Below are 19,364 nucleotides of genomic sequence, written 5' to 3' on the forward strand. Positions count from 1 at the left end.
AGAGTGCTCCTACAGCATTTGTCGAAATTGCGCAATAAATATCGCATTCGCATGTTGCGATATTTCGATAAAATATCACGAATATTCTGAGCCAATCAGAGCGCTCCTCCAGCATTTCTCGAAATTGCGCAATAAATATCGCATTCGCATGTTGCGATATTTCGATAAAATATCACGAATATTCTGAGCCAATCAGAGTGCTCCTACCGCAGTTATCAAAAAATCGCAATTATTTTCGCATTCGCAATAGCGAATAATCGCAATCATTTAATTTCGATAAAATATCACGAATATTCGAATTTAGCGAATATATCTCGAATATTCGAATATATATTCGAGATATATCGCGAAATCGAATATGGCATATTCTGCTCAACACTACTTATAAATGCAAAAAATAAGCACATGGAAGATATATTTACTGAAGAGGAAATGTTATGGGCTTATGTCCACTGAAGAGTTACTTTGTCACTTTGCAGCATTTTTTTTTTTTTTAATAGATACATTTATAAAATGCAATAAAATGTTCCTTACCTTAGCAGCACAACATGATCTGACATAAAAGCTCCAATGGTCATATCTAAAAGAAGAGATGATAAGCAATTAGAAAAGTCTAATGGTAGCTGAAAAATGCTACCTTACGGTTACCTCAGAATGCTAGTAGGTATCTCGTTAACCTATATAGTACCATAGTTAGGTCAAGAGTCACCCTGAGTAATCAAAATACCTATATAATACTGCATTCTGTATATGACACTAAACATTATATAGATTTTTTCCATCAGTTATTTCATCTGTAATTTTAAAAGAGAAGTATGTTTTATTTTTCCAGAATCATACTTACCTTGGTGGGAATCGGTCCAATGCTGCCTCTGTCCCCCAATGGCTATATCACTGGGATCTGAGCGATCAAACACAGCTGATCACTTGGTTCTCAGGGCTCCCTGACCAGAAAGCTGGTGACTGTCAGGCCTCGTACACACGACCGAGTTTCTCGTCAAAAACCAGCAAGAAACTTGCTGGGAGATATTTTTTTGCCGAGGAAACCGGTCGTGTGTACATTTTCGCAGAGGAAACTGTCGAGAAACTCGACGAGCCAAAAAGAGAGCATGTTCTCTATTTCCTTGACGGGAATGGAGAAAATTGGCTTGTCGAGTTTCGACAGCCTCACAAGTAACTCGACGAGGAAAACGATGTGTTTCGCCAATCGAGTTTCTCGGTCGTGTGTACGAGGCTTCAGTCAGCAGCTCTCTGCTCTGCCCCCCCCCCCCCGCTCACTGGAGCGCTGAGCTGTGGGGGGGGGGGGCGGTAGCGGCTGGCTCAGGGTACTGGTCCAGGCTTTTTTGTCCGGATCCCAAATTCATTGTCCTGATCTTGCCCGAGCCTGGGTCGGCTCTGTGACATCAGCTGACAGCAGGCTTCAGTCTGCTGTCTGCTGAGAACATGTCACAAGAGTGCAGAATTAACTGCACTCTTTGGCTGTATGTCTCCTTAAATAAAGGTGGTGTGTGTTGATGTCCATGTGCACTTTCAACAGTCCTGCCAAATCTGAAAGATGTAGAGAAGCAATGAATAAAATGGACCCTGTGACTCACCTATAACTAACTTATCCTAAAAAAAATTTATTCCATACCCTAAATATCTTTTTTTTCTATGTGTGTGTTCATATAGATGTGTATTTTATAGATCACAGTCTCAATCATTTTCATGTACTTCTTCCTTGTGAAGTATCTAGTTGATCCTGCCAGTCATCTTTCTTTCTTGTTTTAAACAGACCACACAGAAGCTGATCTGTGCTCACATGGTTCAACTGCATATTTACCTTGCACATGATTGAGCATTTATTGCAAAGTTAATGTTTACCAAATGCACCAAGCTAAGGGAAAATTATTTTGTAAAGCAAAAATACCCTTGTCTATATGCCTTTAGTAAATCAGCCATTATGTCTCTTTTACTAAAAAAAAAAAAATATTCCCCTATCATTTAGGAATTGTTTTTGTGAACTGCCGTTAGTGCATTAGCAGTGCGGTACAACTCTGTGCACATGTAAGATGCATCAACGCACACATATAAACCTTGCTTTAGGCAGGGCAAAGCAAGGCTTTTAAACAGGTAGGTCAATGCTATGGAGTTTCAACCCCATTGTCAATCCAGCCCACTCCAAGTGGCTGGTCTTGTACCTACAAATACTTAGAAGACATGTATACTTTATTTCATATTCACACTTTTTTTTAGTACCGTAAATACCCTTTCTTAAAACAGACACTAGCTATTTGTAAATAATGTATGATAAGCGCTTTTCTGCTATTGTAATGGAGTTGCTAACTAATCATTTCTTTTTTTGGTTCAGGTCAGCAAGTCAGAAGGAGCATTCTTGTGTGGCACAGCTTATAAATAACAGGGAGTAATGGAACGTTTCCAGACTCTTCTAATAGCCGAGAGTAGATGCCTTTGTGACATCTGTATATAGCACTGCTTAAACACTTTACACTGGGTCAAATTAATGGAATGTCAAATAACTGCACAACACAAGTATAACAAATTTAAAATAACATGGTGGTGATGCATTACAACCTTTGACAACTGAATTTTAACATGCTTTGATACCAAAATATAATTAGTAACAGAGGATAACTGCATTACTATCTGTCCACCTATAATGAAATATCTGTCATTACCAATAAAATACCATCAGAAGGCTATTGTATTTGACTTGTTTTCAATACAAGGGCATTGATTAAGCTTTGTTTGTGCATGCCGTTTCTTAACATGGTTGGTCTTTGTTTAATCCTGTTTCTTTTATCCAAACAATCAAAGTGGAAATTGCAAAGTCCATGTTTAAAATCATTATTCTTACTTTAAAGTTTATCTAAAACCAAAAAATGTTCTTTCACTTTGGATAGAGTAAGGTAGGATTGTAACCCCTGCCAGCTTTTTTTTTTTTCTTTTTGCCATCTACAGTCATGGCCAAAAATATTGGCACCCCTGCATTTCTGTCAAATAATGCATCAGTTTGTCCAAAAAAATTATTGCAATTACAAATGTTTAGGCATGTTTATTTATATTGGTATGACACAAAAAAGTGGGGGAAAAAAATCCAAATCTGACACTTTCCACACAAAACTCTTAAAATGGACTGGACAAATATATTAGCACCCTCAATGTAATATTTGGTAGCACACCCCTTGGAAAAAATAACTGAACTCAATTTCTTCCTGGGACCATCATTGAGTTTCTTACACCTCTCTACTGGAGTTTTGGACCACTCTTTTTTCGCCAACTGCTCCGGGTTTCTCAGATTGGAATGGTTGCTTTTCCCAACTGCTGTATTGGGGTTTCTCCACAGGTGCTCTATGGGGTTTAAATCTTAGACCCCTTTTCACACTTTAGGTGTTTTAGCGCTAGAGATAGCACCTGTAAAGTGCCTAAAAAACTGCCTCTCATGCTGCCCGAATGTGAAAGCCTGAGTGCTTTCACACTGGGGCGGTGCGCTTGCGGGACTTTAGAAAAAGTCTTGCAAGCAGCATCTTTGGGTCGGTTTGGGAGCACTGTGTGGCACACAGAGAACCACAATAGAAAGGCTGAGTACATTTTTCACCGTTTTAACTGGTTGCCAGTATGATTTCTATATTGTCGGTTTGGGAGCACTGTGTGGCACACAGAGACACACAATAGAAAGGCTGAGTACATTTTTCACCGTTTTAACTGGTTGCCAGTATGATTTCTATATTGTCGGTTTGGGAGCACCGTGTGGCACACAGAGACACACAATAGAAAGGCTGAGTACATTTTTCACCGTTTTAATTACAAATTAAAGGAGCATCACAAACTTGGAATGCAATTACTTTTTACAATTTTGAGAAGGTGCCAATAATTTTGTCCAAACAGTCCGACTTTTGCATAGAATCTGTAAGGCCTCGTACACACGGCCGAGTTTCTCGGCAAAAACCAGCAAGAAACTTTTTTAGACGAGGAAACTGTCAAGGAACTCGTCGAGCCAAAAAGAGAGCATGTTCTCTTTTTCCTCTAAGGGAATGGAGAAAATTGGCTTGCCGAGTTCCTCGACAGCCTCACAAGGAACTCGACGAGCAAAACGATGTGTTTCACCCATCGAGTTCCTCGGTCGTGTGTACGAGGCCTCAGATTTGGCTTTTTGTTTTTCCACTTTTTTGTGTAGTACCAATACAAACAAAATACATAAACATGAGAATGTCTAGACATGTGTAATTGCAACAATTTTCTGGTTGTGAATTATCTGACAGAAATGCAGGGGGTGCCAAGATTTTTGGCCATGACTGTATGTCTCAAAGGGAGGTTTCCTTTTACTTTTTTAGATTGTAAGCTCTAATGAGCAGGACCCTCTGATTCCTCTTGTACCAAATTGTAATGTAACTGTAATGTCTGCCTTCATTTTGTTAAGTGCTGCGCAAACTGTTGGCGCTACATAAAACCTGTGTAATAATAATAATAATAATAATAATAATAATAATAACTTACTGACCCATGCCAGGGTCACCAGAACTAGGGTCCCCTCTGTTATTATTCTGATGTTAACCCATAATTTGGGATTTTCTTTTCATTTCACTTTCAATGATAACAGTAAACAGGACAAACAGAGATGGTGAATCACTTCAATGTTTGTTTTGTGACCTTTTGTATTTTAACTAGAGTTCCACTGTAGCCTACAGTTTATTATTAAATATTCTGTCATAGCTAATAAAACTGCTGTCGCTATGGATTGCTTCTGCATCTAATTTGTATTGACTTCATGTACTAGACCAATTTGCTAGGAAATAAATTATATAAACATTTCACATCTTTTGGCATGCTCCCAACTTACCTACATAGCCATTCTTGTCCATGTCAATACCTCCAGAAATTGACTGTCCAAACATTCTTAAAGCTGGACTAATTGTTCTTCCAGATATTCTCTGATTGAAAAAGGGGGGAACGCATAGAATGTGAATGACAAGGACACATCAGAAACAGAGTTCAAACTCTTGGGCAACCAATTTGATTCCAGAACTATTTTTTTCATGGCAGAATATAGAATTAAAACAAACATAAAGAAAAACTCTGTACCATATTTACTGTATTATATTTTGCATAGATCCTTAAAATATTTACGTACAAATCTATAGCAGAATTACTTAGATAAGCCATATTTAAAATTGTAAAGTGTATGACAAAACATAGACATACTCTAAAAATATGTAGCTAAAAATTGCTTACATTAGTCTATGCAGCTGTTAATTTAAGGCTCCATGCACACTGGAAGCTAAAAAAAAAAGCTATAAAAAACGGCAGTAGCTTTGCAGGGAGCCTTTCAAAGTTTTTTTTGCGTTTTTGCAATATCGTTTATTAGCGTTTTTCAGTGTAGAGTTTTTTTTTTTCCAATGAAAAAAAAACGCTAACATTTTTTTTAGCGTTTTTTCCCGCCGAAAAACTGCACTTTGAACGCAAATTTCTGGTGTTCAGAAAATGGCCCATAAACTCCACTGCTCATTAACACTAAAAAAACGTCCATGTGTGCAGGCTAACATAGAGTGCAGTTTATGGGCTTTTAAAAAAAAAAAGCCAAAACGCCAATAGACTACAGTTTATCAGCTTCAGTGTGCATGGAGCCTTATGCTGCTGTTTCTTTATTGCTCATGCCCCCAATCACACACCACTCTTTAAAATTTTTAATTACTGGTGACCTGCTTCTTCTTCCTTAGCCCACTTTTTGCTAAAACTTCACATAGGCATGCAGCTGTGCATATTTATGTGAAATCACCTAATATTTTCTTCTTAAAAAAAAATCTTAACATGCCTTTTTTGGTTTCCAGGGCATTAGTTACATAGCCCTGGCAGCACGATGTCCCTTGGGAAGGCCATGTCACTAATGCCTTAAGAAAGATCTCATTCTTAAACTCCCTGGCGGTATGATTATGTCGGATTTTTTGTGCTGAAAGCGCTACAATTGTTTTGCATGGAAATTTGGCGTTTTATATTGTAGGCCTGTAATACTTAGGAATAACTCACTTAAATCTGTCCAAACAGGAGTCTAGTAGACATCCTGGGTATGATAAATTCTGCAAGTGATTCTAATTTATTATCGCTGTTTTCTAGCTGGTCTAAAACCACTTTTGACTTAAACTGACACTTTTTGGTTGCTATGGACAATCTACAGTTTCCAGGCAGAATGAACCATTTTTATAATATAAAACTACATGCAGGGCACTGGACAGACCACTATGGGCAAAGGGGATGTGTAATTATTTGATACAGTACATTAATCTGTAAGATGTATCTATACTGTGATTTTCATTTTTTGAATTTGCCGCCGAACTCCGTCCCTGTGCAGGGAACGGAGCTCGGCACTCGGCAGTCACCATTGTGAATCAAGCGAGATGAGAGCTCGCACACACATTGGCGAGACATTGCAGGATCCAGGGACAAGGTAAGTAACTTCCCCTGTATCCTGCAATGCGATCCCGAGTCTGGCTCGGGGGTTTTGGTATGAAAAATTCACCCCGAGCCAGACTCGGGAATACCGCCAGGGAGGTTAAACTGCAAGATCCCACAGTATTGTCATACTGCGCATGCACAAGATGAAGCACATGAGGTCTCATCTTGTGTATGCAATATTACACTAATCTGGATGCAAATAACAAAACTTTCCCCTAAGTCTTGCAGGAAGCCTCCCCCCTAACAGTTTAATGTAATGTTGTACAGCGTATCTGAGAGTTGAGGCGCATGGAGTCATGCTCTTCATCTCATGCATGCAGAGCATTGCAGTGGTTATCAATTTTATCAATACTGTGAAAAATAGTTAAAAGCTCAATTACATAAGAATATTACGGTTGATTATCAAAATACATGATTTAATAAAGAATTACTATAAACAGCACTTCAATAAATAAATAAAAAGATGTACCATTGAATATTGGGGTACAATTCCATTTGCATCTCCATGATATATGTAAACAGCACCTATAAAGTCATCTTCTTTTGGTGCTCCAATTGCAACATCTGATAAAAATATAAATATTATATTGCAGTATTATTTTTGTTTTTTCAATTTCAGAACATTGGTTAACTATAGCATTTAATCCTGGGACTAATCATGATAACACATTTTTGTGAACTTATTTTTTACAATTTTCTATCACTGTCAAACATTTTATTGGCACTAAAGTTGAATGGTCTTGCCACATAGAGTGGAATCTGTCTTATATTAAGACAATGAGATCAACACTCTCTTCACACTGTGATATCTAGATGTAAAATTGTGTTGATTGAGTCCATGAAAGAAGCCGACAGTAGAGACAGAAGAAACAAAAGCTTTAAGTGCCTCTGTCGAGCTGCTACTTACAAGCTCTCAGGATAAAGATATAAAGTTAATGCTTATCTAATTTCACTGATGGACAGCCGCTACAAAATAGCAGATGATGCTAAACGGATGGAAGAAGACGGAAAAGCAAATCTAACATGGTCATAATCTAACCCAAAATTATGCCATTTGTGTATATGGTATAACAACTGTTTCGAGTTGGTCCATACATAGCCAGACCAGCAGACGTCAGGTGCAGGTGTAGGCTTGTTTCCAACCCTTAACAACATCCATATGAAGAAAAGGGAACACTGGAAAGGTAAGTATATTGCTTCTTCTACTACAATAATAATTTATTAGATCACTGCTATATTGATCATGTGTTGGTTGATTGCTGCAAACAGTAGTTCATTATTAGAAGTGATCTGTTGCTACATAGCTACACGAGAGGACCTTTACGAATAAAATAAAAAATAAACACTGTACATTTAAATATATACAGTCTCTGATGTGCTCCAGGCTAAGATTGACTTGACACAATGTAAGACCATTGTTTGTATTACTGTTTGTTTTTTTGTTTCTTTGAAAACCAATAAAAAAGATTTATAAAAAATATATATAACTACATATATATATATATATATATATATATATATATATATATATATATATATATATACACAGTCTATCATTGGCGTTGCTAGGGGCTGGCCATTGGGGCTACAGCCCCTAGTCTTGGGCCCATAGCCCAGAGTCTCTTTTCTGGGACCAGAATGCAGGGGACAGGGGCGGACTGAGCTGTGGTAGCGCTGGCTTTGACTCCGCCCCACCTCCACCTGACTGTTGCTGGAGCCACCTAGCATCTAGCAACCAGTGACGTCATGGCCACAGTTCCTTTCCTGCCCACTGTGCCCAGCATTCAAAGCGGAGGAGAATTTTACCTCCTCCGTGCTAGTGGGGATTGGCCTGCGACTCCTGGACTGTAGCGCTCTGCCACTGGCCTGGTGGCAGTGTGGAATACAGCAGCATCAAACAGGGTGGGGAGGCCTGGGCAGCATGGAAGAGCCCAGGAGGGAAAGAGAGAGAGAGAGAAGACACCACCACCCTGAGTAGCATCCCTGGCGCCTCCTAGAGCCTGCACTCCTCCAACCTCCTCTCCCAGATCACTGTGACTGGAAAAGGAAGAAAACAGGTTAGCGAGGGCAGGCGGGAGGTAGGTGGATCACACACTCCTACCCACACAGACAGGGGCTGGGAGAGTTGGGACTGCAGGCAGGGCTAGGGGGTCTCTCATCCACCCCCTCTCTCTCACCCTCATCCACCCTCTCTCTCACTCTCTCTTTCACCTCTTTTCATCCACCCCCCTCTCTCTTACTCAGATGTATAGGGGGCTCTCTGGGGACCATGATGTAAAGGGGGCTCTCTGGGGACCCTGATATAAGGGGAAGCTCTCTGGGGACCCTGATGTAAGGAAGGGGCTCTCTGGGGAGGCTGATTTATGTAAGGGGAGGCTCTCTGGGGACCCTGATATAAAGAAGGGGCTCTCTGGGGAGTCTGATGTAAGAGGGAATCCGTACTCAGATATGTAACGAGATTTATATAAAATATATATATATATATATATATATATGTGTGTGTGTGTGTGTGTGTGTATGCCTGCCCAAGCATTTGACTCTTTACTTCACTGCTATGGGCAGTCTATTCTATGACATTGAATGATCTGGGAGACATTTGCATTCACTACTCAAGTATCAGTCACTGTGTTTTGTATTGTTTGTTTATAAACTAATAAAAAAGGATTTTGATAAAAAAAAATGGTGGTATGCAATTTAATTAACAGTTGTGTTAGGAAAAACTATAGGAAATTGCATATTCTTCTTTGTTCTGCTTCTTATTTCCAATAAAAAGCAAGGAAATTAAAATATATATGTATCCATACGTACTACCTAATTAAAGGCCCGCCTGTCCTGAAAAAATGAAGTATAATGCACTAGGGCAGACAAATAAATACTTAAAAGATAAAAAACAACAAAACACTCTTTAACACAAGGATATCTAAGGTGGAAAACAGCCTAGGGAGTGTGGTTAATACATGTAATAATTGGTATTCAGTATGTTAAGGGTCCATTCACACAGGCAATTACACACACAATGTGATTTTAAGCAGCAAACACCTGTCCATTCCAACCACAGGAATGAGTAGATTCTTGCGGGTAGAAATTGCGGCATTTGTAATCACCTGTGTAATTGGACCCTAAAACCCAAATTCAGACAAAAAAATAATTTTGTCTAAGAACAGGGAAGGGTTGGAACCTCTATCATGTTTTTTTATGTCACTGTGGAAGAAAAAGGGGACACATTAACACATTCTTTATAGAATGCAGATGTCATTTCCTTTCCTGCAGAAAACAGCACCTCATATTTCTTGACCTGATATCACAATGACAGGAAGTGAGGGAAAATCTCTCCAGTAGGGTCGCAGACAAAACTATAACACTGCCGGGGATGCTAAAGCATAATATATATTATATATATATATATATATATATATATATATATATATATATATATATATATATATATATATATATATATATATTTACACAACAGAATACTGGAAAAATCTAAGTAAGTATTAGTCAACTGTCAATAATCCAAATACTTTACAGTTTTTTTAATAGAAGATTTTTTTTCCTTCACAAATTCATATGTGTACATAAATACGTTCATACTGACCTGGGTAACCGTCATCATCGATATCCCCAAGGTTAGCCATGTTTTCCCCGAAGTGTGCATTGTACGCATTGTCACCATTCAACACAATTTGTTCTTCCATGACTGCCTAGCAAACAGGAAACATAAAAATGCTTTAGAATACACAGCAGCAGAGACCCAGTTAATAGGTGGATATCCCGCTGGATGATTGCTTGGCTTCACAATCTATGCAGGAAACACCTGAGTAGAGATTACACTTCCTACCTAAACAGACACAACACTGCATTCAATATATACAGACACATTTATCTCCACATGGCAGTGTCAGTGCTTTGAAACTGATTACAGTAAGAAACTAAATGTGACATTCATACTGACTACAAAGGGAACATACAGTAAATTACCACACAGCTTGATGTGCTGGATTCAAAATTACCAGATATTGGTTAATTCATTTATGATGGCAGGATGGCCATCCAAAGCTCAAAATCTGCCAATGAACTCCAGCAGCTACAGTACACATAGCTGTGTATGTTTTCCACCTTTTTAGGTTAGAGGCACGTAAAAAAAAAAATTATATTGCAGCTTACTCTTATTTATTACAGCTTACCCGTATTGATATGTGGTCACTGAATTTTTTTTTGATTTTCACCATTTCTTTATGGTAATCCTGCCAGTAACACACTCTTCAACAACACTCACTCCCTGCACTGTATCTATAGAGTGGCGGTATTCTCAAGTCAGGTCAAAACTACAGAACACATCCCACTTTCCTATTCTCCATAACAGAGAAGTATTTTGTAGTTGAAAGAAATAGCTTAGATCAATGATAATTGATGACAGTCAGCAAAGGCAGAGAGTACAGGAAGTCACAAGATCAAAAGATTTCTGGCAGGGTCATTGTAATGGGAGTCACCTTTGGGCACAGATTGAGCCAGAAAATAATGGACATTCAGAATGTCTTGGACTACCTGAGATGGAACTGTTGTGTGGTTATTTTACACAATGTATTCCAGGATATCTGTGGAGAACTGGTTGCTGTTTATGGATTCTGAACTCAACAGGTTAATTGAAAGAGTGACTCATTCATAACCATACAGTTAGGCCCCGTACACACGAGAGGATCGATCCGCTGAAATTGATCCGCGGACCGGTTTCAGCGGATAGATCCCCTGGTGTGTACAATCCAGCGGATATTTTTCCGCTGATTTTTTCCCTCGGGGATGGATTTCCAGCGGATCAAAATTTCTTAACATGCTAAGAAATCTATCCGCTGGAATCCATTCCAACGGATTAATCCGCTGGTCTGTACAGACTCACCGGATCAATCCGTCCGAATCCATCCCCCGCATGCGTCGTAATGATTCGACGCATGCGTGGAAGTCCTTATATCAAAGCGTCGCATACGTCGCTGCGTCATAATCGCGTCACCGCGGACGGAATTCCGCGGGGATTTTGATCGCATGGTTAGTACAACCATGAGATCAAAATCCGCCAGAGGATTTATCCGCGGAAACGGTCTGGAGGACCGTTTCCGTGGATAAATCCTCTCGTGTGTACTAGGCCTTAGGTGTTAATGTCATCAACTCCAGCTATCTGTCTGTCTGTTTTAATGTAAATGAATCTAGGATGGCTTCTGAGGATCTGTCATTGTGGTTTGTGCTAATTGACACTGTATTGTGCGAAGGAGTCCTGTGATAAATGTGTATTGCAAGTTAACAGACAGTCTAAAGATAACGTGTCTGAGACATCAGCTGCAGTTAATTAGCTCATGTAAATTAGATCAGGAGCCGGAGTCATGATGTCTACCAAAAATATGTGTACTGAGGCTCATTGTGTGATGTTGTGGGTGAAGTTGGGTCATTGTTCATTTTGGTTACTGCAGGATCCTAACTGTATATAAGAGCCTGGTTTTCTCAATAAAGGGTCTATTCGTGTGGAACCTCAAACAGAGCTGTGTGTCTCGTTATTGGGGTTCGTCTGCCTGACTGTGGGGTGTCGGTAGCCGTCTTGGGTTCGGGAATGGAATATCTTAAACGGCTTTAACCCCTGTCCCATTTGGGGTTCCGTTACAGTCATCAAATTATTTTTGCCATTTTTTATTACATATAATAAAACGTTTTCAATTGTATATTTATCAGCCAAATGGGAGCAAATATGAGAAGTCTAATAGAGTGGTTTGCAGACATTTTAATTAAATAAAGTATTTTGTTTTTGATAGAGTTGTCAGGTTTTTAATATTATTTATTGGCCACGTCTACTGTCAACACCAGCACTAACTGTTTATAACATCCTCTGCCTGTAGATCAGTCTGCTCTGGAATACTTTTGAGTCCATTTAACATTCTGCCATTTCACCCAGCTCTGATGAAGTGGGATTGTGTGGCCCCCAAAATGCGCTAACTGTCTTTTGCCCAGTTTGTTGTGAATCAGTTAAACAATAATGACTTTAGCCCTTGACCTTGGATTTTGATTTCCCAACTCGAGTCAATGTGCTCTCCCGGAGGGTCTCTGTCTTTGTGGTAAGCTGCCGAATACAGGCTAAGTGTGTTTAAGTAATGGCTTTGTCTACATTTTGTTTACCTGTGAAAATCTGTGTCCTGCACCCCTATACCACTACCTATTTGGCTTTTATTGCTGTCTATGTCCTTACTGGGGAGGTTCACCATCTCTGTTTGTCCTGGTGCCCACTATCACTGGAACTGAAAGTGAAGGAAGACTGAACATTTTAAGCTGCCACCAGAACAGGAATAGAAAGCAAAAATATCCATGTTATGGTGACATCTGTCTAAAAGGGGTTCTCTTTCACACTTTGGAGAGATCTCCTCTCACTTCTTGTTGGAATAGGCGAAGTCAGAAGTGAATGGAAATCTCTCCAACAGGACACAGACAGCATAAAAAGATCAATGGCCTTAAATACCAGGCTATTTGCACGCTTGTAAGAGGATAAGGCAGAGAATTTATTTAATTGAAACACTAAAGATAAGGGTCCCTCAAGGTTTCACCTACTATAAATTATAAGTTAACAACCATGCGTACCATGTATTCACCTCAACAGAGGGGGGGGAGGGGGGTGGAATGGGAGCCCTTGGTATAAACTAATATAAAAACCTGATTAGGCTCAAGCATCACCATTAGTGAATAGAAAATTGTCACAGCCCGCTGTATATCAAATCATCAAAATATTTATTAGAAAAAAAGTAAGGGAAATTGACACTCTTGATGTGTCCACATCATGAGTGTCAATTTCCCATCCTTTTTTTCTAATAAATATTTGGATAATTTGAAATACAGCAGGCTGTGACAATTTTCTGTTCACTAACGGTGATGGTTGAGCCTAATCTGAGAATTAATTTACTGTGCTTGTTGAGCATCAAAAACTTAAATCTCATGTATGAAGTATCTCTCTGAAAAATAGTCAATGTTTCTCATTGACCAATTGGCTTCACTATATTTCTTGCATGGCTTAAAAAAAAAGATAGTATGACTCTGTTTGGTTCAAAGGAATCACAGGCTGTTCTTCAGGCTGTATTGGGATTACACTTACATGGATTGTTCAATACTTGGACTCTGAATGATTGCACCTATTACTGGGTTATTTAATGTATTATAATATTACTTTTAGTCACTCTGTGTTTATTTAGAGAGTCTGGTTCACATTATAGTAATATTCATTCATTTATTTATTTTTATTTATATAGAGGCATCTTTATATTAATTTTCAATTCATTAGCACAGTTTTTTTTATTTTGTAATTGGTTTTGGTGTAATATAACACTTTTAGTTGCTTGCTTATCACTTTTTGAATGAGCACAATATTTCTACCACAGCATAATCATTTAAAGCTTAATAATTATACTGAAAGACACAAAGGTATATTACAAAACTGGAGACAGATTTTCGTATTTTACCAAAGACATGTGTATCATGTCAGCGATGACAAGGTGACCTACACCTTTTAAATAAGACCAAAGCTAACCAACAAAGCAAATGCTAACTTTGGTTCTAAACCTAAACGCTACCTATAACTTGAACCCTACCCTTTGGTTTATCAACAAAGCTGAATTGGTAATTTTTAATGGGTTTGTTGATCAATGTAGGCAGGGGTCCTCAATATGTTTTTGTCATACTCTTTTCAGCATTTAAACTTTTATCTACCTCTCACAATATACAATTTTGCATCCCATGAACTCCAATGCAATTTAGTCTTTCCTGGCACCTTATGGTTTCTCTTGTTACATACTACATTTGGTTTACATTTTTTCTTCATATGGGTTTACTCTAATATTTGCATATTGAATAGAATTGGTTGCACGGGAAGCAAGATTAAATTACTGTAGAGCAGAATAAAACAATGAATCAATTGAAACGATTCAACTTCCCTTCTAATATGTCAATGTATAAACATACAATTAATGCATAGAGGAAATATATTGTTAACATGTAGCATTGTATTTACCTTGATAAATGTAATGATTTTGAATGATAAACAGTAAAAACACTGTTAAAATTCTGCTCATCAATTTAGAGATGATGGTCATAAACACAGTATTTTGTGACTGATCTGGGTAAAATCAATCCAAAAACAAGCAATTTTTTTAAAACAATTGTGTAATCTATTAGTTTAGTTGCATAAAACAATATTAAATGGTCATCATCATATGTGTGGCCCCCATAACAGTAAATGCAAAGAAACTGTCTAATGAGATGGTAACATTAATTTAAGTCCTAGTTTACACCTGCAGCAGCTTTTGAAAAGTGATGCGTGGTGTATCGCTTTTTAGAGAGCGGTACAAATGCAGCTGACAGGTATTCAGTAGGTAATACAGCTACTTCCCAAATGCCTGTTTCTTTTGTTTTGTTTTTACAGCAAAACAGGGTCTGTGAATGGAAGTGCCACACATCAACCACAAGCTTAACCTAGTTTGTGGTTGCAGCATGGCTTAATTTCCTTGGATTAGCCGCTTTTGGTGGTGGTACTGCCTTCCAAAACGCAACATAGGACATAATTTTTGCCGCGGCATGTGTATAAATAACCCCATTAGGGAAATGTGGTAGGCAAAGGTGGGGGTGCTTGTCGTACTTCCCTTCCAACCGCAAGAGTAAATAAGTTACATAGTTATGTAGCTAAATATATTCTGCAACCAACTGGCATATAGGGCCAAATTCTCAAAAGAGATACGCAGACTTAACTCCAGTTTTCTAAATTTACACGGCGCGTATTTTTGCGCATGATCTTCAAAACGACTTAAGTAAACATTTCCGTATTTTCAGCCGTACTTAAATTAGTTACACCTGCGCATCCCCGGGCGCAAATTACGCTAGGCTCGCCGCTGTTTTTGATAGGCAAAGATGCAAATGAGGGAGTTAGGGCGATTCTCAGAATTAAGTGTGTGTGCCGTATTTTCCGCCCTGTGCGCACCTGTTAGTTTTTCTGACTAAATTTCCACATTATAAAACCAGCCCTAATTTTACACATGCTGTGGAAGGGTTTGCTGTAGGTAGTGACTAGAGCTTAGAGCTATAGTTGTGAAGGTTATTTTTTGAAAAATGCCAGGACCAGCTATGATTCTGACGGCACTTGCTGCCTTACAGGCACAAAGGAGGAGGAGGGCACAGAGGAGGAGGATGAGGGCACAGGCGCGAGTTTATCGTCCACGGCGTGATCTTTGGCAAATGCCAGATTATGAGGTGATTGGCAACTACCGTTTTGATAGGCAGGCCATCCTGGAGATCACCCAACTTCTTCATGAGGATCTTATCACCCCAACCATACGCTCCCATGCCCTGACACCTCTACATAAAGTGATGGCAACCCTCCATTTTTTATCCAGTGGCTCATTCCAGCGTGCATCTGGGAGGTGTGGCTGGGATGGTGCAGTCAACAATTAGCAAATGTGTCCATCAGGTGGTCCCTGCCATACTGCGGCGCATGACCAACCAGTTTGTCATGCCCACCCAGGAGGACCAGCGTGTGCAAGCCATGACAGACTTTTATAACATTGCTGGCTTTCCAAGGACCATCGGGGCGATAGACTGCACCCATGTGGCACTACAGCCCCCCCATGATACTGAACACCTGTTCAGAAATAGGAAAGGCTGGCATTCGATAAACGTACAGGTTATCGTAGATGCCCATGGCCTCATCTGGCACGTTTGTGCCAAGTTTCCAGGGTCGTGCCACGACAGTTACATCCTACGGCATACCAAGATCTACCAAGACTTGGAGATGAACGTTTATGGAGACAGCTGGCTGATTGGTGAGTGACATTGGTGTCAGGTATGCCCCCCCCCATGATGCAGACATCACAAGGGGCACATGCATGACTAATATCCTCCTGTCTTTTCCCTTACAGGTGACTCAGGATATGCATTGGGACCCCACCTGATGACCCCCTTTAGGAACCCCCAAACACCCGGAGAACGCAAATTCAACGAGGTGCACATCCAGACCCGGGCAATAGTAGAGCGGACATTTGGCCTTCTCAAGTCCAGATTTAGATGCCTTGACAAGACTGGGGGTACACTCTTGTATTCCCCAGACTTTGTCTGCCAAATTATTGGGGCATGTTGCATCCTCCATAATTTTGCTCTGAGAAGGGGCCTGCATGTTGAGATATGTCCTGACCTAACCCCCCACCCAGGCAATCCCCCCCCCCCAAACCCCTCTACCCGGTCTGCTGAGGGCCAGGCAATAAGGAGACAACTGTCTGAAGGCATCTTTGCCCAGTAAATGGACCCTAATTATCTTTTTGTTTTTGCTTTTCCCAGAATAAATCACAGAGATTATGTGACCTTTAAATATTTTCTTTGCACATAAAATGCACATTACTTATATGCCAATGAGAATGTTTTTTTTTGTTACAAAACGCACATTAATTATCTCACAATGAGAATGCATGAATGCACGTCACTGTGGTCCCTAGCACAGACACATCACATGCACATCGAATTGGATTAGATCCAAGTACCCCCCCCCTTTGGTACTTGGGAGCAGTAACGCCCCGCCACGGCTCCAATTATGTCACTGTGCATTCATACACCATTCAGTAACCTAGGATGACTTCTCCCTGGTCCTGGGGATCCATACTCCACCAAAACTGAGGGTGACACCCTTATGTTTTCAGGAATGCCACCCCCCCCACATTCACACATCATTCACACACATAAACCAAATCATAAGTACAGTAGCAAAAAAAAAAAAAATCAAAAGTACCCCTGCAAATTAAGGATGTTGCCGAGTGCTCCTTCTGGGCTGCCCACGGGCACGGGCACGGCCACGGGGACGGCCACGGCCGACTGGGGGATCTTCACGGGGGGGTCTGTGCAGGGGAGGGAGTATTTTCAGGGGGGGGTCTGTGCAGGGGAGGGAGTATTTTCAGGGGGGGTCTGTGCAGGGGAAGAAGGAGCCTCCCCTGGTGTCTGTCCTCCTGCTGGCCTTCCCTCCAAGGCAACGGCTATCCTTGTCAGACAGGAAGTAATGTCAGCCGTATTGGCCTGCACAGCCCGGGTATTGGCCTGCACAGCCTGGGTGAGGGCAGTCACCTCCTGGGCCACACCTGTTGTGGCGTTCCTCAGGTCCCACAAACAGGTGATGACCCCCACGGAGTTGGTGGCCACGTCACCCAGTGACTCCCTCATTGCACCCAGGCTGCGCTCCACCTTGGTCATTGTTTTTTGGATTGCAGACAGACTGCGGGTCTGCCGGACATTGTCCCTCAACAGACTGACCGGCAGACGCACCAACCCCCCCCTGTTTTCCGGGGTCGGCCTCCTACTTGCCCCTGAGGCTTGTGGCCTTGGAGGAGGAGTTGGAGTGAGCCATGGGTGCTGCTGCATGTTGGAGGAGGGTTGGAAGGGGCGACCCATGATGGTGGCCTGACTGCTGGGCGCCTGTGGGCTTCCTTTAGGGGATGACTCAAAGGTCATATCTTGGCCCATCATTATTTCCTGCCCAATCACAATATTGTCATCTTCCTCCCCCTCATCCTCCTCCCACTCAACATCCAAATTAGGGGAGTTGTGGGCACTCCCCTCCCATGGCGAATCCTGCCCTTCTTGGGACTCTGCATCAGCCTGTCTTGGGGGTGGTGCAGCAGCCTGCCCTGATGGGCCAGCAACCTCCTGACCTGATGGGGCTGCCACCTCCTGGGCTGATGGGCCAGCAACCTCCTGGGCTGATGGGCCAGCAACCTCCTGGGCTGATGGGCCAGCAACCTCCTGGGCTGATGGGCCAGCAACCTCCTGGGCTGATGGGGCTGCCACCTCCTGGGCTGATGGGGCTGCCACCTCCTGGGTTGATGGGGCTGCCACCTCCTGGGCTGATGGGGCTGCAACCTCCTGGCCATCTGGGGAGGACACAAAACAATCACAGGTTGTTGGATCCACACACTTGGCACATCTTCCCTTCCCCCACCCACACATGCTAATCACCAGATAGAAATTCCAAAAAATTACCTGTCCTCATAAGAGGATCATTGTCAAAGCCAGGCAGGCCCACCACCTGCTGTGGGTGGAAACACTGGGCCACTGCCCATTCCTCCTCACTCATCCTGACTGGGCAGGGTCCCCCTCCTCCAGTGCCCCTGGTATGGGCATGCAGCGTTGCCAGCTTGTTCCGGGACACGCTCCTCAAGTCATTAATTTTTTTTTGAACTTCAGCGATGGTCCTGGTCTCCCCCCCCCCCCGCCGCATTGATCCGATCGGTGATCTTTTGAAGGATCTCCTTCCTCCTGGCCGGGGTGGTGTTGTGGCTCTCAGGGCCATGGAGAAATCGCCCAAATTTAATGACGCCCTGAGCAAGTATATGCTTCTCTGCCAGGGTAAAATTAAGCTTCCTGCGCTTGGGAGCCATGACAGACAAGACCCAGCAACAGGGAACTCACCCAAAAAACAAACAACAATACACACACACAACAAAGAAAATAAAAACAAGCAAAAATAAAAAATATACAGACAGCTACTATAAATTCAAAAACAAACAGGCAAAAAAGGAAAACAAAAAACAATCACACACCAAAAAAATAACACTTATCAAAAACAAACAGGCAAAAAAGGAAAACAAAAAACAATCACACACCAAAAAAATAACACTTATCAAAAACAAACAGGCAAAAAAGGAAAAGAAAAAACAATCACACACCAAAAAAATAACACTTATCAAAAACAAACAGGCAAACGATCAAAACAAAGAACAAATTAGCAAAAACAAACACCAACTATACCCTCCAACTCCACAAACACTTTTCTCACAAACAAATCTTACCAACAAACACTGACAAACGTTCAAAGCAGAAGCAACTTGCTTTAGGAAGGGAACACAGGGAAATACTTT

General features: G+C 41.1%; 1 protein-coding gene across 1 annotated transcript in view; it reads right to left on the reverse strand.

Annotated features, from left to right (window-relative positions):
- Window positions 1-19,364, reverse strand: part of ITGA9 (integrin subunit alpha 9) — a 487,954-nt gene that overhangs the window by 305,652 nt on the left and 162,938 nt on the right. Inside the window, exons 10-13 of the mRNA XM_040353279.1 lie at window positions 10,052-10,157; window positions 6,920-7,014; window positions 4,841-4,931; window positions 535-580 (exon numbers count right to left, since the gene is read on the reverse strand). Coding sequence (XP_040209213.1) covers window positions 535-580; window positions 4,841-4,931; window positions 6,920-7,014; window positions 10,052-10,157 — 338 coding nt within the window. The remainder of the gene's footprint in view (window positions 1-534; window positions 581-4,840; window positions 4,932-6,919; window positions 7,015-10,051; window positions 10,158-19,364) is intronic.

Source organism: Rana temporaria, chromosome 5 (assembly GCF_905171775.1).
Source record: "Rana temporaria chromosome 5, aRanTem1.1, whole genome shotgun sequence".
Lineage (NCBI taxonomy): Eukaryota > Metazoa > Chordata > Amphibia > Anura > Ranidae > Rana > Rana temporaria.